General features: G+C 42.6%; 1 protein-coding gene across 1 annotated transcript in view; it reads right to left on the bottom strand.

Moving 5' to 3' along the window:
* Nucleotides 1–11,717: 11,717 nt before the first annotated feature.
* T265_02290 (hypothetical protein) overlaps nucleotides 11,718–22,479 on the bottom strand; it is a gene marked incomplete at both ends in the record, with an annotated part of 103,560 nt that continues 92,798 nt past the window's right edge. The window contains 3 exons of the mRNA XM_009166494.1: nucleotides 11,718–12,393; nucleotides 17,156–17,398; nucleotides 21,461–21,516. Of these exons, the coding sequence (XP_009164758.1) occupies nucleotides 12,126–12,393; nucleotides 17,156–17,398; nucleotides 21,461–21,516 (567 nt within the window). The remainder of the gene's footprint in view (nucleotides 12,394–17,155; nucleotides 17,399–21,460; nucleotides 21,517–22,479) is intronic.

Below are 22,479 nucleotides of genomic sequence, written 5' to 3'. Positions count from 1 at the left end.
AAAAACCAGGCGGTCTCTACTCCCTTTTTCGGACTGTTTAACAGGATGAAAGGCGGTATACTGATTATTTTTACCTGACAGTTTAGTACATATTCATTTTTAAAAATGAATTGGGCTTTGTCGCGTCTACCGTATCGGAGCTTTTGGAATCACCATCAGAACTGTACCGGACTGACGATAACAAGAATCACTGGGCGAACAGCGATACCGGTCATTTTTATTCATAATGACAGGCATTTGAAGAGATTTTGAACGATGTCAGCCAAAAATTTCTAGAAATATTAGTGAACCGTTCACCCCGAACCATAAGTTTTCGGTAATTATAACCGCCATCCTTTCTTGCATGAAAGTAGTTCACACTCGATGAAGAAAAAAACTGAATATCATGTTCATGACATGGAAAACATCAGGCCCTGCAGACGAACGGATGGTCGGGTCAAACTCCTCGGTCCTCTAAGTGGGGTTGCTTGTTCACACTATGAACAACCGCGGCAATATGGCACACACTGAATGCGCTGTGCCCATTCCCGTTTTCAGTCGTATTTGGGTAACCTTCGCATCCTGGACATGCATGGAACTTTCCCCTAGCCTGTTTTGGTCCAAAGATTGAAATTTCAGGAGAATAAAATACGACAAAGGTGCGATTTCCAAATTATCCAAGGTATCCTTTGCCAATTCATCCACGTTCATTTTTTTATGGCGTTTTGGTTCAGGTATTGCTCTCCCACAATAACAAACGCCTTCTTACCTTTGCCTTTTGATCAATGAGAGTAACTCATCTAGATCTCCTTACGTTTTGAAAACGAACGCCATACATAATGTTTGACGGTATTTCAGTAGACAGCTCCTAAAATAATTGGATTTCCCAACCTCCACTGAATCAGCCGCTTGTAGAATAATATTTCTTTAAAATACCAACAACAGAATGCCAACTTCAGGTAGCTCAAATGATGAAGGATTTGCACGACGATCATGTATTTCCTCTGAGACACCATTCCTTGAGGAGCCACTCAGCATGGGATCGTTCGAAATGAATCCTGGGACTGCTTAATGACTGCTACCCAATTGCAATTATTAACACTGCTACTCAAACGCTGGTGATTTTAGTCTCATTCTACTGGTCGCCAGGTTCGGGTTCCAATTTCACTGGGGATTCCTCAGATTTGCTCATGATTCCAAACATGTATGTAACAGCTTCCACACTTATTGGCAGATTTTTATTTCACTTACAGGATAAAGATCTATAATCTATTTCAAGGCAAGGATTTTCCAAATCAAAATTTCCCACTCACGTTCATGACAGCTACAACCAAAAAGCAGAAACCCATAGCGATTAAACTCTCCAATTATGTTTTGACACGCCCAACCGGATTCCTTTAATTATAACCCCATTGTATGATTACGCCCATCTCTGTCCACTCAATCAGACTCACAGTCTGAACGTGCCTTTTGGAAGCAGTCTTTAGTCTGCTAAGACAGTGGGATTCCATTGTTTTACTTTTGCCTCCACACCCAAAAATGTAATTTCTAACTCCGTACATAATTTCGCGAAACCTTTCATGGAAGCATTCCTCAAAGGCATTGATTTGCTCGTGTCTCAGTTTCCAAGCTCTGTAGCTTATACTTAGATATTTGTGCACTGCTCGGAAGTACCGTTTGCGTAGAAGCTGCATCACACCGTAGCTAGAGAACATTCCATAGGAAGAAAAGAATTACCATCTTCCTGTTCATCGAGTTCCGGTAATCACTAAACTTAACCAAAGTGTAAAGCATGGATTTTCGCGCTGGATTATTTTCGTATCATTTTTGACAGTCATAGGGTCTTGAATTTCCTTCCTGAGAGGCAAACCGAAATTGCTAAAAACAAAATCTTTTCGTGCTCCGACATTATCGTATGCTGTTATAATTATTTATCGCGCAACACGCAACACAGTGAAAAGCTCAACATGGGACTTCTTCCTATCGAGTTTCAACACCACCAGGACCTGAGATGATCCTCATATCTCGGAAATGTATATCTGAACTATTTGTTGCTACAATTTGGCCTACAAGCTCCGTTTCTTCGCAGGTTTTGCTCACTAGATTGAAGTTATCCTCTTTCTAATCAACATTGGAGTCCGTTCGAGCCAAAACCTTGCAAACTTTAGACCTGTAATTTTCATCTCAGTCCCAGAGGCTTGTTGCGAAAACCTGATTAGGGTGGACTCTAGGTGATGTTGATTGCCAGTCTTACAGGGTAGGTTCACCCCTTATATTTCTCGGCTTCCGTGGCGATCGAAGTTTTAACCCTGCCAGTAGAATCAGCCAGCTTCGAACCTCCCAGGAGTTTCACAAAATGTGCACCGATGACGATCTTCAACGAGAATGGGTCACCTTTACATTATTGAGCTTGTTCGTACAGACAGACTTTGCTTCTAGAATAAAATATTGATCAAATCTAATGCAGCGGTGAACTCACATGTGTTCATTTTTTACACACACTTGATGGTTTTGCATGCTGGTTTGTTCTAAAAATCGTCGTCATGGAAGGTAGCCAAGAGTATGATTATTTTGGTTTGTTTGTGAGTTCAAAAAATCGGCTAAATTGTGTAAAACCCAAAAAATTGTTTCTATTCTGCCCTTGAAACAAATTCACTCTTTAGGTCATCACTAGCTCTATTGCTATATTCACTTTACTTCAAAGTATCGTTGTTATGTTTTACTTGGGCCCGCCTTCAGTCGGCTGTTAACTGGGAAGTATCGTTTGTCCAGATGTAGTCCCATTTATTTACGGCATTCACCACCGCATTCATTTTCTTCTGCGTGTGATGTTCTCTGCCCTATTTACTGCTGCAATTATAGCAGATTTCCTAGCGAGAAACTACTCATAACTCTACTGGAAACTCCTGTACATTAGCTGACCACTTTTACTTAACTTGGGAGTCACCGGTTGGGGCAGTCCCCGAGTTTCCCTCCGTCAACCTTATGTTCTATCTGAACCCGAATTGTACGAAGTCCGCAAACTACACTCATTTGTATACCACTTTGGTTTTCACTGAATACTCACCTGAATCCCAACGGGATCTATCGTATATCATATACTCCAACTTAATGTGCAGCACACAGGGCGCCTCATTTTTCCCTCACAACGATGTTTGAGAGAGAGAAGACCATTTTCTCAGAGAAAAATACTTTGCTAAAAATTCTGACATCACACAATCGAATTCGCCGTTCTAGGGGCTCATCCCAGTTTGTACCAAAGGTTTTGCGGGACGACAAACTGTATGAACTTAACTCACCTTCAACATTTTCACGGGTAACGTGCTCTGTCAAGAAGATCCACTGCGACATCTGGAGTATCTTGCCGACGATTGGCTTCTGCAACTCACCCAGTAGAAGAAAATGAGTCACTCATTAACAATAACTGTTTGCAAGTTAGTTGGTTTGCAGTTTTACCAAACCACCAGTGTTCAACTATACATTATGTAGATATATGCTCCGAAAACCCTCATCTACTTAATCTTTAGAAAGACGATGTAGATTATACGAGTACAAAAATTATTGAGTGACTTTGTAAACACTGTGTCCTTTCAAGAAGCATCCGGCTCGGGTATTCTTATTTCGTAGCATCTTAGTTGTAGGAAGATAAGTACTCAACCAAGTAACGCAGGATAATTTACCAAAAAAACACTAGCTTTTCGAAAAGTTTGGCAACCTATTACCCCAAGTTTGGACTCTAGAAATAACCCCCAAAAATCATCCTCTACCGAAGATGGTCTGCATTCCACCGACTATCACTCTTATACGGAAGGATGCTTCAACAACTGACCATTAGTTCATATTCTTGTCTATGTTTATTTAGTTCACATAGTGTTAAACGGATATTACCTGTCTGGACCTAAACTGTGTTCCGCTCATAACTAGTTCTAATTTATTCACATTTACAAACAGCAATGACCCAGTTCCCGCCAGTTAAAACTAAATATTGGATGGACCAGACGGTGTTTTGTCGTCTCTCCTTAATCCTATTATCAGACACGTTACTCAGCCGATTTTGACTGATTAATATTCTCGCAAATTAAGCTAGATCTGCACAGCAGATTTCACTGATGACGATGTGGAACTACATACATGGACTATGGGACAAAATAGTTATCCTGAACGGTGCAGAGGTCAGCACAGTGAGCTGGAAACGAAGCATCATGACTGTAGCATTCTATCCAAAATGAACGTATCGGTACGGCCCCCCCTCCCACTTCATTGTAGATATGTCAGCCACTCGTACACAGATCTCGAAATATTGTCGCGGTGGAGATTCGGATCCTATCTCAAGGATTGTCACCACGAACAAATAAGGGAGACAAGCTTAATAGGAACAGAATCCTTTGTACATTTCAATTCAAATTCAACGACGAAGGAAGCGGCATATGCTGAACCAATCGGGGTATCAATTTCATTAAGAGAGAAAAAGCCACTTCCGTCCAGTATACCAAGATGCGGGATACTTAAATTATCGTAAGGTATCGCAGACAACAGGTAGCGTGCCGGTCACATTGGTTTAGCCACCAGAAATCGAACGTTCCCGAATTCGCTGAGGCCTTGATTAAGGCCTTTATTTCGAATCCCAAAGGATTCCAGTGTAACGTTTATGTTCACCTAAATATAACACGCATGCTGTTTTTGCTTATTGACCAATCGGTCTCTAACCATTTTATTAACATCTTTTGAAGTGACTTCCGAAATTACATTTTCTTGTCGTAACTCATTTTTCATTGACGATTAAATGACGCAATTGATAAATCCTCTGTTTCCAGTCTGTTGGTTTTTGGGATAAATTGCCAATGGAGTATAATTGCTTTAGGTTCAAACGTCGGTATGATAGCTATTAAAAAAGACCAGTGAAAGAGCGGCGAACTCCAGGCACTAACCACTCGTTTATCGTTTTCAAGCTCCGAGTAATTAATCTGAGGGTACTTTCGTTCTTGATGTTGTCCACAAAACGTCTGGATTTCTATTTTACAGCTCCATAGTGTGCAACAGACGCGTAGCAAACCAGCTTTTTGATTTCCCCAGATTTTTAGGAACCATAAAATGGGAAAATTAGTCTCTTTGCTTTGCGCTTCCTAATGGATGACCTACATATAGCAGAACTATCATTAATTAAGTTGCTTCACTGGGGTGGCCTACAAGTTGCTTCAGCTTTTCCTGGATTAAATTTCAGTTGTGGTAAGCCAACAAATGACGGCCCTAAGAAGTGAGTCAAGCATGCACAGTTCATGATTTTTCGCCAACCTATATGCAGCATAATGCCTCAAAATCGTGAATATCTCTTCGCTCAAGACATGAGGCGATCCCTGTGCAGCCTTTTCAAATGAAGAACATTACAAACAAGTAATACGGGTGAGTCTTGCCATAACCCCACCTCAATTCGCAAGTGGATATCCGGAACCACTGGGTTGCCGATTTTTCGTCCAGTGCCTGCTTCATACATTGAAGTCAGTGGTATTCATTTATTTGTTCCCGGAAAAAACACTAACCTCCGCAAACTGAAAGATGATGGAATGTAGCGCTTTAACTCATTCTTAATATCGGTTATTATCTTGTTTCGAGGGGTTTCCAGAGGATGTGGCCAATGGATCACGTTCGGAGGGGTAGGCCTTACAGAAGCACTGATTTCCTGCTTGCTGTTAATTAATCAGGACATTCAAAAAGCAACACGATACAGTGGGAGAGTAGGTATAATTGGACGGGTTTCGGCTGTGGATTTGTATGACTATTCGGAAACTGGTGTTAACTTTCCGACTTATTACCAATTCCAGTGAGTTGGACGAATATCTATGTCCCAGTGAGTTTGATTAAGCGTCAACTAAGGAAGATATTGGCTCCAGTATCTAGACCCAGTAAGGAATGGATTGACACAGCAGTCATTCCATATGAGGTAGGAACATCGAAGACCGTTGAACTTGTTCAACAATCGAGTAGCTTTTTAGAAGGGAAAAAAGCTACGCTGAGTTTTGGTGCAATTGAAAGAACCACCGCTGGTTGAAAGGACTAGGGACTGTGTGCATAAAATTAACTACAACGATTGCGGGTGTCACTGTTAAACCAGATGACATCCTCGTAAGTTTCGATGTGAATTCCTTATATACACATGTGCCAAAAAGGGATTCTTTAGAAATAGCCAAGCGACTGCTATAAGCGGACACCATCCTTTCAGAACGGACACAGCTTACGGTAGATGAAATAGTGGAAGGCATAAAAGCATGTCTGAATCTCACCAACTTTGTCTTTGACTCAGTGGTTTATACTCAAGAACAAGGTTCAGCAATGAGATCTCCAATATCCCCGGTTTTGGCAAATATATTTATGGAAGAATTTAAACAGAGTGCTTTAGCCAGATTCTCCTACCCAACTAAGATATTCTGGCGGTATTTAGATGACACATTCGTCGTCATGAAACGGGTCAAGTTTAGTGACTTCTACAATTATCAGAATGAACTGAATCCACAGATCAAATTTAGTATGGAGATGGAGTCAAACTCGGGTACACTGGTTTTTTAGACTGCATGACACATAAGGTTGGGGGGAAACTAAAGACCACAGTGTACGAGAATCCAACCGACACTGGGGCAGTTTTGAACTACTTGTCCCAAGTCGCCATCAATGTTTAGACGCATAAGGGCCCTGTGCACAGAAGAAGCTGATCGGACAGCGGCCCAAAATGAGGTGAAGAACAAACTTCGAAGTAGTGGATATCCAGCCAGCTTTATTAGGCGTCATTTGCAGGTGTTGTTACCGGTAGCGAAACTCAACAGGGAATGGATCGGGACCGCTGTTATCCCATATAAACTAGGGACATCGGAAGCCATTCGAAGGATTATAAACATGGCTAACATAAGAGTAGCTTTCCAAAAGGGTAACATTCTGCGCTCTGCACTGGTGCAATTGAAGGATTGCCTCCCGGCAAACAGAACCAGGGACTGTGTCTACAAAATTAAGTGTAATGACGGCACCAAAGTCTATATAGGACAGACGGCCAGGGAACTACACATCAGAATCGGAGAGCGTAGTGGAAAAATAAACAGGCTGCCAAGAAACGCAGATGCATATCGAGCGTTAGTGAAAGCCTCGGCAATTGCGAAACACGCACTGGACACGGGAGGACTACGGTCCACGTCACAGAGACCGATAGTCGAGGCGGTTGAAATCGCCAAGCATCCCAGTGTTAACAGAATAGAAGGTGGAACTGGCTAGCGTGTAGAGCTGACACGTGTTGGTGTGCGGTCATGAGAAGGAAGAGTGGTCATCATCTGGATTCCAGTTGACCTCAACCCCCCTCAAACTAAGTTGTCGGACCACTCACAACCCCACAAAGATCAGAGAAAATCTACCAGTGGCACCCGTGGTAAATCATCATGTGAAGCACCCTGAAGTGGAAGATTAAGGGACGAAAGGCGATCGGAACTAATTTGGAACTCCTCCACCCCATCAACTGAAGATTTTTTGGCACCCACACTAGCCGACAAGAGCCGTTCATTGACACTCAACACTGATATAATTTGAGGAGGACTTACTGATTGGTTCCTCGTCTATCTTATAATCTGGCCAATTGGGCAACCTGTTCACTTGGCCTGATGAAGCTTTAGTGTCAAAAGCGAAACGTTGCCCAAATAAAAACTACCGACTGCTTGCCAAGCTCTTCTGAAACGATTGCGCTAAGGTTTATATAGGACAAACTGCCGGGGAATTGTACACCAGAATTGGTGAGCATAAAAGAAGGATTAACAAGCCACCAAGGGATGCAGAAGAATACCAAACGCTGATCAAAGTCTCAGCGATGGTGGTTCATGCCTTAGACACGAAACATAGAATAGATCTAGAGAATGTGGAAGCTTTAAGACGGGGACTGAGACTCACACCACAGCGGCTGATAGCCGAGGCGGTGGAAATTACTAAGCATCACAGCGTGAATAGAATTGAGGATGTGGAGCTAGCGAGCGAATGTAAAGCGGTCTTAGATAAGCCGAGTTGACACGTGATGGTGTGGTTGTCGATCCACGTAGGGTCATTAGAAAAAAGCCGGAGGGTGGGGTGGAAATCCCAACCCGACCAAAGGTCACAGCATCTCTCTTACACAACTATCTTAGCACTAACTCACCCACACAAACGAAGTTCAAGAGGGACCATCAAATGAACCGAACCAGAACAACTGGACCCTAGGTTGGACCCAAACAAATGTGGGTTTCCCCACCGACCTAACGCCTGTTCACCAACTCCAGCACACTAAAATCTCTCGGCCGACACCCAACAGGTATTTAGCTTGAATTAGCGAATTGGTTCTCCTTCCGCCTTAAATCTCCACCAACCTCGGAACCTAGTCACCTGACCTGACGAAGCTTTTGTGTCAAAAGCGAAACGTTGCCCAGCAATAAATCTACCGATTGTCACCAAACTTCTTCGAATATCTGTGTCTCTAAGTTGGACGGACGACATCACCATACTGTGCTTCGACTCTCTGACAAGTATTATTTGCCAATTTATTTAGCATCCAGTATGAACATGGTTTGAGCCAATTTCTGAATTATCCAGACCATCCGGTAAACTTTGAGACGTTGGAATGGTTCCCATGAGAAATCACTCATCAACCGGAGTAACGTCCGGTTAAACCTTGGCTCATATCCACTCTATATCATCTAGCTGTGCATGTTAACAGACGGGTGCGAAATATTTTGGCCAAGAGCTTGAAACTCCTCTTCATAGGAATAGGAATTCAGTCTCATCATCCCATGATGATAGTCACAAGGATAGAGAAATTTCTCGTTTGACAGGGTTTTCGGAATGTGAGAGCGAATTTACGATTTACTGTTCATTTTGTTTATGGGATTATCGAAAAAGTTTGTCAAACCAGATGAATTTGGGTGCAGAGGGACGAAAACAAGCCAACAATCAATCGAACAGCTTTTATTTACTGACAACTATTTACGACCTCCGCAGTATGAAAACCGCTTTCCTGGGGAAACATTTTGTTACTCTGAGTTCTCCTTCTCCATTGTAACGGAGAAGCCGCATCCATGGAAACTTTTATTTTGAAAGGTTGCAGCTGAGATAGGCAAGTGCCTACCAGTGTCTGCATCTATGCATAATGTCTTAGTTAAGTTCATTTAGAAGCGAAATGTAGCAGTGATTTTAAATATATGCTGTGCGTAAATCATGTATGAATCATGCATGAATCATGAATCACCACTCCAAGAGATGGTGGTTACTTCTAAACAAAGTTTGAGGAACAAGTCTCATCTACGCATCTGGCACCAGGACGATTGTATTAGAATCACAACAAAGTTGGAGCCGTGACCTAGGAAACTGGTGGGGACTCGGTGTTTACAAACACTATTGTTCTGACGACATTGTTGATAATGGTCAACAGCTTCCGTTTTATCGGCATCTAGGTCGATTATGGTCATATTAATCAAGAAGCATCGTTACCCGATTGGTTTGCTGCTTAATCTTCGGCTACAATAAGACACAAAGCTGAGGAAAAGTTATTCATTGGTACACTGTTGCTCCACTTCCCTTTTCACTTCCTATCTGGTTCGGGGAGAAAAGAAGTTTTTACTCAAGGACGGTTTGCCTTCAGGGTTTGACATGGCAACGAATCTCCTGTTGTGAGATATCTCCTTCCAATCACCTTTGGAACGTCTTTGTTGCCAAATCATACCTTACTCATAGATCAGGAGACTCTATAAAAAAACCTAAGTCGAACTGGGAAAACTTTTCACTGGTTCGAAGGTCATGTTTTTCATCTGGCTTATAGTTTCTGGGTTCTATACTCACGCCAATGCAACCCGATCTTTGGCTTACCTAATGATGACTAGAATTCGTCTTTCAAATTGCCCCTCTTTTCTCAGTTAGGATGATGCAAACCGAAACCTTTGTATAGTGTTCTAATTACAGTTTATTTTCAGCGGTCTTCCAAGTGAAGACGGGATGATGACCCCTGTATAGGTTCGATTAACCCAACTTTTCTTATCAACCTGGACTGAAGTGTGTCCAATAAAACGTGGGTGTATATCCAGCCAAAAGCCTCCCAAGGGCTACCACAATGTCGTAGCGCATATGGCCTAGGTCAGCTCACCCATGCAAGAAAACGGACAGTGTTCTGTCTTCACCATAACGTCAACCTTCAGGACGAAACAGTGTGAATTCAGCTGATTGTAGAAATTGGGCGTTTACGCTGAGTTGCATACTCCTTTTAGATCCCATGCATATTTCAATGCTTTCACTAAAGTTTCTGGCCCAGATGTTCCCAATCAACATTGAACTTTTCTATACCACCGATTGTCTATCCTTGGTCTTCTGGCCTACCCAGTCCTGTTCTTATTGTACACTTAGCGGAGTTTGCTCAGAGCACGGAGACAATCGAGAAGTTCGGATATATTCTGCCTTATGTTACCTCTGCATTGTTTGCCGTCCTCATTTGCTTTGCGAAACTTGGACCGTAAGATGAAAAATTCTCAGCTTAGCAAACCTGGAGAGTAGTTACTCTTGAGAGATGGCATAAGACTATCAGAGTGGCGACAATTTGTTGGTTTTCGCATCCTAGTAGAGTCGCTTTCAGTTATTGCTGCCTCAAAAAACGTCTTTACCCTTAAAATTTTGAGGTTTTAAAGTTTCCTGATGCTCAGGATCTAGTTTTATTTACCTACGGGAAAACGGCCAAAACACTGAAGCTCAAATCCGTGCAGGTTTTAGGTAAACCTACCTTAAGTTGAGCACTTTCCGTAAGAGCCTCTGGAAGATTTTGCCATATGGATGTTATTTTACTACCAACAACTACATTTGACAGGCATGCCTTATCACGAACAGCAAGTGCACATCTTACTGAAAACATCTCTCAGGAATCTCTCCGGTGCCGACAGATAACAAATCATTCCACAGAGGAAATTTTAGCTAGAGAGTCTTCACACCAGCTGGTTTTACAGGAGAATGTTCAAATGTTCAGGATGTTTCCTAATAGAGATACAATAAAGATCAGATTTAGCGAAATTTCTTTGAATTATCGTCAAAACTTAGTAAGTGTTCAGAATGGCTACCCTATCACATTTTTCATTCGAATTACTCATGAACTTTTTTAAAGTATGTGTCGAAAGCCTGGTGCAGAGTTTTTCGAATGACCTTTCAAACTGGTTCACCCGTTTTGGGCTCTGATTGCACCAGAACTCTGGGTCTCGTGTTGGTTGGACGAAACACCTAAGTAGAAATCAAGAAAATGCCCCCAGAAGTTCTAATAAGACTGGTGGTCCCTCTTGTCATAGGAACTTTTGGGATTATGACAATATGTCCTGCACCCATTGGCCTCACTGACCACAAGGTTAGTGGATATGTGAACCCAACTTCCAGTAAGTCGTATTCGTGATTATTCGTTAAAATAGTGTTCCAAATTACCCAGAATTTCACGCATATTTGCGGAACGGAAGCCACCTCCAAAAGAAGCCAAATGTCCCCAATCTATGTGGTTCTAAATCCTCAAAGGCGGTGTATCAGTATGCAATATATATCCGAAATTACCGTACATCATTCCATTAGACATAGGTGAAAGCGTTCAGAATTACTGCGCTGGTGTACACGAGAATACAAAAACTAGCCTTTGAGGCCCGTTACACATGCCAAGTGACTTAGATGGTTGGCGTTTCCGGACTGATCATTTAAAGATCTGAATATGCACACGTTATAATTGCATACTTTTATTTACGGTAAATATTGACATATGTGCGTACAATGGAGGATGTCTTGGAACAGTTTGTGGAAGTAAGTGCCTGTGTTCATCCGCTCTCGGTGCATCATACGTTTCAATCAACATGATCTGGAAAAGGAAGTTTACTAATGCGGGCATGCAAGCGTGTGAGTGTGAAGATATTCAAACCAGCTGTAAACAGTAGGAATCAGGCGCATCAATCCTCGATCGTTTTATTGCAAGGTTGAGGGACGAACGGTTTTCGAGCCGTTCATGGATAACAAGCAAGACCATGATCTACATACACAGTAGAAGAAGAGGGTAGCGATAGCAGCATTTGTTTTTTTTACAGAGATAACATCCAGCCGAATATCAGCATTCACTTTGGTACTCGAAATTAAACGGAACACTGGTCTCAGCGGCGAATCAGATTAACCAACATATCAATGGGCAGAGGAAAGATAATGGTTGAATTTTTCTCGGCAGAAATGGCACTTAGTGTTTGCAGATAGCGCAGCTGTAGCGCAAACGGGGAACATTGCAGAACATCAGCAGCTTGTTTCAAAGCAACTGAGGCCTTCTCCTCTCCTTCCGCGGCTATCACTTTGGCGCGAGCTTCTCGTGTGGCTTCAGCCTCGGCAGCCATAGCTCGTTGAAGCTGAACTGGAAGACGGACATCTTTGCTGTACAATATAGAATACAAAAATCAAAGTTCAGTGAGGGAACATTTGCGGAACAATTTCACACAGGGTAACCAAACCTGAGACCGATAGCAACTGGTAACGCTGTTGATAGGATCGCTGAGGTTAAAAATTTGTTTCCAGGTATCTCGTTGCTAATCGTGGGAATATCGTCGGTGTACAGTGGGAATCATGTCACCGGTGGTGTCCCCTCGGTTGGTGGCGAATAGCTGCTGAGAAGTAGAATTACATACTATTGGCAGTTCTAATCAGAACAGCGAACGATTGTGGAAACTAAGGAACATAACTGGATCCCCTCAAGCCTAGAAGTGCTACACTATAATGTCTGCTGCGTACCGAACTTTGACATTCATTGATACGTGTGCTCCCTATCGCGCCTTATGCATAAAATGAATACATGGCAGGGACCGTTCGTACAAGATAACGACGGATCACTCACAGGTTGCAATATTTCTCAGCACGGGACAACTTAGTTTGTTTCATTTAAGTCCATTTCGGACGACTACGTATAGCAGAAAGCCAGTTCCGTCGGAAGCAGCCATTACAAATTGATTTTTCTCCAAAAGGGAGAACTCTGTTCCAATGATAGGGAATGTGGTCCCCACCTTATGACTAATAGTCATTGATCCACGTAGGGTCATTAGAAAAAAGCCGGAGGGTGGGGTGGAAATCCCAACCCGACCAAAGGTCACAGCATCTCTCTTACACAACTATCTTAGCACTAACTCACCCACACAAACGAAGTTCAAGAGGGACCATCAAATGAACCGAACCAGAACAACTGGACCCTAGGTTGGACCCAAACAAATGTGGGTTTCCCCACCGACCTAACGCCTGTTCACCAACTCCAGCACACTAAAATCTCTCGGCCGACACCCAACAGGTATTTAGCTTGACTTAGCGAATTGGTTCTCCTTCCGCCTTAAATCTCCACCAACCTCGGAACCTAGTCACCTGACCTGACGAAGCTTTTGTGTCAAAAGCGAAACGTTGCCCAGCAATAAATCTACCGATTGTCACCAAACTTCTTCGAATATCTGTGTCTCTAAGTTGGACGGACGACATCACCATACTGTGCTTCGACTCTCTGACAAGTATTATTTGCCAATTTATTTAGCATCCAGTATGAACATGGTTTGAGCCAATTTCTGAATTATCCAGACCATCCGGTAAACTTTGAGACGTTGGAATGGTTCCCATGAGAAATCACTCATCAACCGGAGTAACGTCCGGTTAAACCTTGGCTCATATCCACTCTATATCATCTAGCTGTGCATGTTAACAGACGGGTGCGAAATATTTTGGCCAAGAGCTTGAAACTCCTCTTCATAGGAATAGGAATTCAGTCTCATCATCCCATGATGATAGTCACAAGGATAGAGAAATTTCTCGTTTGACAGGGTTTTCGGAATGTGAGAGCGAATTTACGATTTACTGTTCATTTTGTTTATGGGATTATCGAAAAAGTTTGTCAAACCAGATGAATTTGGGTGCAGAGGGACGAAAACAAGCCAACAATCAATCGAACAGCTTTTATTTACTGACAACTATTTACGACCTCCGCAGTATGAAAACCGCTTTCCTGGGGAAACATTTTGTTACTCTGAGTTCTCCTTCTCCATTGTAACGGAGAAGCCGCATCCATGGAAACTTTTATTTTGAAAGGTTGCAGCTGAGATAGGCAAGTGCCTACCAGTGTCTGCATCTATGCATAATGTCTTAGTTAAGTTCATTTAGAAGCGAAATGTAGCAGTGATTTTAAATATATGCTGTGCGTAAATCATGTATGAATCATGCATGAATCATGAATCACCACTCCAAGAGATGGTGGTTACTTCTAAACAAAGTTTGAGGAACAAGTCTCATCTACGCATCTGGCACCAGGACGATTGTATTAGAATCACAACAAAGTTGGAGCCGTGACCTAGGAAACTGGTGGGGACTCGGTGTTTACAAACACTATTGTTCTGACGACATTGTTGATAATGGTCAACAGCTTCCGTTTTATCGGCATCTAGGTCGATTATGGTCATATTAATCAAGAAGCATCGTTACCCGATTGGTTTGCTGCTTAATCTTCGGCTACAATAAGACACAAAGCTGAGGAAAAGTTATTCATTGGTACACTGTTGCTCCACTTCCCTTTTCACTTCCTATCTGGTTCGGGGAGAAAAGAAGTTTTTACTCAAGGACGGTTTGCCTTCAGGGTTTGACATGGCAACGAATCTCCTGTTGTGAGATATCTCCTTCCAATCACCTTTGGAACGTCTTTGTTGCCAAATCATACCTTACTCATAGATCAGGAGACTCTATAAAAAAACCTAAGTCGAACTGGGAAAACTTTTCACTGGTTCGAAGGTCATGTTTTTCATCTGGCTTATAGTTTCTGGGTTCTATACTCACGCCAATGCAACCCGATCTTTGGCTTACCTAATGATGACTAGAATTCGTCTTTCAAATTGCCCCTCTTTTCTCAGTTAGGATGATGCAAACCGAAACCTTTGTATAGTGTTCTAATTACAGTTTATTTTCAGCGGTCTTCCAAGTGAAGACGGGATGATGACCCCTGTATAGGTTCGATTAACCCAACTTTTCTTATCAACCTGGACTGAAGTGTGTCCAATAAAACGTGGGTGTATATCCAGCCAAAAGCCTCCCAAGGGCTACCACAATGTCGTAGCGCATATGGCCTAGGTCAGCTCACCCATGCAAGAAAACGGACAGTGTTCTGTCTTCACCATAACGTCAACCTTCAGGACGAAACAGTGTGAATTCAGCTGATTGTAGAAATTGGGCGTTTACGCTGAGTTGCATACTCCTTTTAGATCCCATGCATATTTCAATGCTTTCACTAAAGTTTCTGGCCCAGATGTTCCCAATCAACATTGAACTTTTCTATACCACCGATTGTCTATCCTTGGTCTTCTGGCCTACCCAGTCCTGTTCTTATTGTACACTTAGCGGAGTTTGCTCAGAGCACGGAGACAATCGAGAAGTTCGGATATATTCTGCCTTATGTTACCTCTGCATTGTTTGCCGTCCTCATTTGCTTTGCGAAACTTGGACCGTAAGATGAAAAATTCTCAGCTTAGCAAACCTGGAGAGTAGTTACTCTTGAGAGATGGCATAAGACTATCAGAGTGGCGACAATTTGTTGGTTTTCGCATCCTAGTAGAGTCGCTTTCAGTTATTGCTGCCTCAAAAAACGTCTTTACCCTTAAAATTTTGAGGTTTTAAAGTTTCCTGATGCTCAGGATCTAGTTTTATTTACCTACGGGAAAACGGCCAAAACACTGAAGCTCAAATCCGTGCAGGTTTTAGGTAAACCTACCTTAAGTTGAGCACTTTCCGTAAGAGCCTCTGGAAGATTTTGCCATATGGATGTTATTTTACTACCAACAACTACATTTGACAGGCATGCCTTATCACGAACAGCAAGTGCACATCTTACTGAAAACATCTCTCAGGAATCTCTCCGGTGCCGACAGATAACAAATCATTCCACAGAGGAAATTTTAGCTAGAGAGTCTTCACACCAGCTGGTTTTACAGGAGAATGTTCAAATGTTCAGGATGTTTCCTAATAGAGATACAATAAAGATCAGATTTAGCGAAATTTCTTTGAATTATCGTCAAAACTTAGTAAGTGTTCAGAATGGCTACCCTATCACATTTTTCATTCGAATTACTCATGAACTTTTTTAAAGTATGTGTCGAAAGCCTGGTGCAGAGTTTTTCGAATGACCTTTCAAACTGGTTCACCCGTTTTGGGCTCTGATTGCACCAGAACTCTGGGTCTCGTGTTGGTTGGACGAAACACCTAAGTAGAAATCAAGAAAATGCCCCCAGAAGTTCTAATAAGACTGGTGGTCCCTCTTGTCATAGGAACTTTTGGGATTATGACAATATGTCCTGCACCCATTGGCCTCACTGACCACAAGGTTAGTGGATATGTGAACCCAACTTCCAGTAAGTCGTATTCGTGATTATTCGTTAAAATAGTGTTCCAAATTACCCAGAATTTCACGCATATTTGCGGAACGGAAGCCACCTCCAAAAGAAGCCAAATGTCCCCAATCTATGTGGTTCTAAATCCTCAAAGGCGGTGTATCAGTATGCAATATATATCCGAAATTACCGTACATCATTCCATTAGACATAGGTGAAAGCGTTCAGAATTACTGCGCTGGTGTACACGAGAATACAAAAACTAGCCTTTGAGGCCCGTTACACATGCCAAGTGACTTAGATGGTTGGCGTTTCCGGACTGATCATTTAAAGATCTGAATATGCACACGTTATAATTGCATACTTTTATTTACGGTAAATATTGACATATGTGCGTACAATGGAGGATGTCTTGGAACAGTTTGTGGAAGTAAGTGCCTGTGTTCATCCGCTCTCGGTGCATCATACGTTTCAATCAACATGATCTGGAAAAGGAAGTTTACTAATGCGGGCATGCAAGCGTGTGAGTGTGAAGATATTCAAACCAGCTGTAAACAGTAGGAATCAGGCGCATCAATCCTCGATCGTTTTATTGCAAGGTTGAGGGACGAACGGTTTTCGAGCCGTTCATGGATAACAAGCAAGACCATGATCTACATACACAGTAGAAGAAGAGGGTAGCGATAGCAGCATTTGTTTTTTTTTACAGAGATAACATCCAGCCGAATATCAGCATTCACTTTGGTACTCGAAATTAAACGGAACACTGGTCTCAGCGGCGAATCAGATTAACCAACATATCAATGGGCAGAGGAAAGATAATGGTTGAATTTTTCTCGGCAGAAATGGCACTTAGTGTTTGCAGATAGCGCAGCTGTAGCGCAAACGGGGAACATTGCAGAACATCAGCAGCTTGTTTCAAAGCAACTGAGGCCTTCTCCTCTCCTTCCGCGGCTATCACTTTGGCGCGAGCTTCTCGTGTGGCTTCAGCCTCGGCAGCCATAGCTCGTTGAAGCTGAACTGGAAGACGGACATCTTTGCTGTACAATATAGAATACAAAAATCAAAGTTCAGTGAGGGAACATTTGCGGAACAATTTCACACAGGGTAACCAAACCTGAGACCGATAGCAACTGGTAACGCTGTTGATAGGATCGCTGAGGTTAAAAATTTGTTTCCAGGTATCTCGTTGCTAATCGTGGGAATATCGTCGGTGTACAGTGGGAATCATGTCACCGGTGGTGTCCCCTCGGTTGGTGGCGAATAGCTGCTGAGAAGTAGAATTACATACTATTGGCAGTTCTAATCAGAACAGCGAACGATTGTGGAAACTAAGGAACATAACTGGATCCCCTCAAGCCTAGAAGTGCTACACTATAATGTCTGCTGCGTACCGAACTTTGACATTCATTGATACGTGTGCTCCCTATCGCGCCTTATGCATAAAATGAATACATGGCAGGGACCGTTCGTACAAGATAACGACGGATCACTCACAGGTTGCAATATTTCTCAGCACGGGACAACTTAGTTTGTTTCATTTAAGTCCATTTCGGACGACTACGTATAGCAGAAAGCCAATTCCGTCGGAAGCAGCCATTACAAATTGATTTTTCTCCAAAAGGGAGAACTCTGTTCCAATGATAGGGAATGTGGTCCCCACCTTATGACTAATAGTCATTACCTGATTTATCTGGAACACAGATATGGCTGGTGAGCTTCAGAAATGTTGACACAGAAGTCTACCTACTATTAGTATAATTTTTTTAGACGGAGCCGGAAATCAAGTCCGGTAGAGTTGACGATTTTCTGATAACAAATTTTGAACTTGAGCCATTTTATCCACCTAGATTTGAAAAATACAACTGAATAAGTTCTCGTGCGGTTAACTTCCGTTGAGTTCAGCCATTTTGTTGCAAACGTTTCGCCAGTAGGCGACATGACGCCAGTCTTTTGTTGACAATGATTTTTTCCAAGCTGACCGACTTGGCAAATGGGACGAGCCTGATCTACACAACCTAAGCTATCACCTTCTCCCTCAAAAGCAAGCCGCCGAGCTGCTTTGTCCACATGCCCCGATGGCTCGACTGGCAGAGGTAGGATCGTGGGGCTATTTGTGTTTAAACTATACCAGTCCTAATCTCGGTATGACGACAGTACGCTCTGCCTGATATCGACGGAAAAGAAGGGAACATCATAAATCATAACATATTAAGGTAATAACAAAATGCTAACGGAAGGACATTTGTGCTTAATCATGAACAAAAGCCGCGATTTCCCGCTTACCAGAAGGTTGATTGATACTTAAATACCAAAGCTATCATTGACTATTAATGCCTTCGGGGAGACTCAATCCATAAAAGACAGAATGACCGTTTATGATCTTTTAGTGAAGGACTGAACAGAATCGTTGGTTAGCTCCCTAGTTATGACAAGCATGTCAAAAGCATATTAGTTTCAGTAGCCCGATGGTGTGAAGTTTGTGAATTCATGCATATCCTCCCTCGACCCCAGCTGGCATACACCATCATCATCATTGACATCATGACATCAGTGTTCAACACCCATGCTTCACTGAGGTACAACCATGGTTTATTTGAAAACCTTGTTGTGTTGAAAAGAATGAAGGTGGACTGGTACAAGCATTACGAGGTGCCTACACATCCAGATACTCATTCAGGCAATCTGGATAGAAAGTGACAACAAAAACACCACTAACATCGGTTGACAGCCATATCTTGCAGTATCCCCAACCAGGAGCGATGGGAACCGCGCGGTCTCCATCATGGTAAGCAAATTGCACCGACAACACCCAAAAGTCTCGTAATTTTTTTCATACCCGTCTGCCAGGTCAAGGGTTGGCAACCTCTCTACTTACGCCACTCTGAGCTTGGCATGAAATTGCACTCTCTCCGACAAACGATGGTTCGGCATACGCAGTCAACCCAGTTTCTGGTGCTGGACATATTCTCCAATGGACGTCCCTGTAGGACTTCCGAAAACTCGTTTTCTAATTGCCTCGTATACAAACCTACACGAGCTATGGTTCTGAGACAGCGATTATCGAAAACCCAAAGAGGTTTCGAAAACTATGGAAAAACGTATAGCCGGCGGATGGTCCCTCAATATGAAATACTTTTCCTTATAACAGTGGTCCCCAGAGAAGTTAGCAAGGATCATAATGCAAGAAGCTCCATCCTAGTCAGACTTGCTCGCCAAAACTGTCGGAATTTGACAAAGGTTTGCATAGACTCCCTATTGGACTTATCAGTCAGCGGATGCACGTTTTGAGTGAGTGAATTCGGGTGGAACTGTTTCAGAATGAACCAAAGCGTTCGCTTAAATCGTCGGTAATCGGTCTACCACACTAGGTGGGCGGGTTTTACAATTCATTCACACAAACGCTATCGAACAGTGTGAGAAGCGTGACATGTGTTTAGATGTTCACTTGTGAAGGGGACAATGCTACGCCGAGTGATTACTCGACCAAGGCCATTCGTAACCGTGGATAATTTCCAACGAATATATAATCGCTTGTCTCTCACACTAAACGTTTGCTATAACCAAATCTAGCCGGATTTTTACCAATTGTACACAGTCCATTCGATTCAATCAACCCTGTAGATAGGTTCAGTCGGTTGAAAAACTCTTGGAACCAATTGAGTATTCGCCGGTTTTGCAAACGTTTGGTAGCATTCGGTAGATTTATTATTTGGTCTGACGAAACTTTTGTGTCAAAAACGAAACGTTGTCCAGCAATAAACCTATCACTTGTTACCAAGAATACCCGGAAACCCTTTAGATAGTCAGCATGACCACAGGGGTTAATTAGGTGCTCCGTGCGAACCACTTATCCCTGTGGTGTGTTGAAAATATAGCGGATATCGCAGAGAGATAGTAATCAGTGAATGCTTTCGGACATAACATTGTCCGTCAACAGGTGTTGAATTTATCTGTACCCGTGTCCGATTGCCGCCATACATGTGAAGGTCAGGCATGGCAGGCTCCACGTGACCTGCCAGTTCAATCCCAATGGTGGTTGTCAAATTTGCATGCACACACGCGTGTGTATACGCAATTTTCTGAGCATTGTCTCCCACCAGTAGCAGGGTGAATGACAGAATACTTTCCGGTTTTGCTAACCCTGTTCATAGAGCTCCAATATCAGTCATTTGCACCTTGTTCATCCGCTTTGATGGAAAGCTACGATAATTTAAGTCAGTGCATTCGGTATTAAGCCACTAGCATTTACAAGATGTCGGAAGTGCTGGATGTTGCGAATAAAGCACATGTGATCTTGTTCACGTTCTTTCTCAGCACTTCCGCTCTCAGATTGCCTTTCCTAAGGGCTCGTCAATCTAGAGTTCCTCAGTCGTCAACTGACTAGCCAACCTTACGGATTGCAATGGTATCAATCTGAGGAAGGTTGGCCGAACGCGTTGTTCCGTAGACTTGTGACGCACAAAAGTCTGTTCGTCAGTTTCCAAGGTTCTGGCTCTGCCCGCTACATATTGTGGTCAGCATCACGCTGGGTTTTTGTACATAACGTACTTCACAACAGAATGCAGCTTAATGGGAAACGAAGTGTAATACACTAACAGTGCATGTAGCTGACCACACGACCATTTCACTAAAAGTATACTCGCATCAGGTTCTTACAAATTCTGGCCACAGCATTGCAATACCCGTGGTTTGGTTACTCTTAGTCTATCTGTCAGGATCGAGAGTTGGTGGGGGTGGACACCCAGGACTACTCAGTCAGACTACTCCAGTTATTAAGACTACATTAAGACTAGAACAAGAAAGCAGAACGTTTTCTGATTCTTCAGCTTTCACTCAAGTGTTTCTGTAGGCATTAGTTATCGGCTAAACCTGAGTGACACTCATCGAGGTAGTGTCGATGCGGGTGGAAATACAAGTGCCCACTTGCTTCGGGACGCATCAAGCATACCAACCCAACAAACAATCGATTACTTTCGGACTTTGAACAAATAGCTCATTCCATCGTCCATACGTTAGACGCAATGCGATATTTACATAAATCGTGGTTTTCCCCACCTGGCTGTAGAAAATTAGGAAAAAATTGGGAAAAAATAACTTACACCTCAACTCTTTCGACCTTAACACCCCAGGGGTCTGTTGCATCATCAAGCATCGCCTGTCGTAAGAAGAAAAGTAAAAAAGATTTGGTTATGTTGAATAAAGGACGGAACTGTTGCATCATCAACACTATTCTAGTATTACGCGAGACATGCGGTGTAAAAAGTAGTCGCCTCAATCACAGCAAATTAACACTGCTATGACAATCTTTCAAATCCACATCATGGTATGCACTTTAGTGAAATGCATCTGGGCACAAATCTTGATCACGTCTGTCCTTAGATTACCTAAATCATCAGGTTCAATTTTTTAGTCTTAACGAGGCGTTTTCCATTCGAAATGAAGTTGAGCACGAACCTCTTAAGACATGAAACATCACTTCAATAACCATTGATCCTAACGTCAGAAATATAGAGTTTCTCCCGGGGAAAGTAAGCTCTGCCTTAATTCTTACGTTGGAAATACCTCATTGTCACAACGATCCATTTGCAGTGTTTCAGAATATTTACCAGGGATTCAGGGGAATCCAAGGCGTCATTAGTTACTGTAAAAGATTTGTGTAAATTGACATAATGAAATCATTTACAAGTTTCTTTAGTCAATGGCAAGAAATTTCAAATTTTTTAAACAAAAGTTAAACTAAAAAGGTTGTTTTGCCACGGCCAAAGCTAGATAATTGTCTGAATGGAAAATTTTGTTCAGTGACATCAGGTGTGGTCTTCACACGGAGAAATTCAGGGCGGTATGGTGGGCAGAATCATCTGTATGCCAGAAGGTCTCGTTTAATCTAACCAGATGTTGGCTTTGTATGAGGATTTTCTATCCCGACCAGTCGTAGATTCTTTGATTCTACGAGCAGCACTTTTTCAATGCGATCATGATGGCAGTACAATATACGAGCAAAATACCTCGTGTACTCTACGTAGTGTGATCGAATGTAGATCCTCGGTAGAGTATTCATGGCTTGTTCGGGAAGCATTTTTGGAAAGCTGAAATAAATTGCCTGAATCATAGTTGGCTG

This window comes from Opisthorchis viverrini, assembly GCF_000715545.1.
Source record: "Opisthorchis viverrini unplaced genomic scaffold opera_v5_26, whole genome shotgun sequence".
Taxonomy (NCBI): domain Eukaryota; kingdom Metazoa; phylum Platyhelminthes; class Trematoda; order Opisthorchiida; family Opisthorchiidae; genus Opisthorchis; species Opisthorchis viverrini.
Note: the sequence above shows the minus strand (reverse complement) of the source record. Positions and strands in the feature narration are given on the sequence as shown.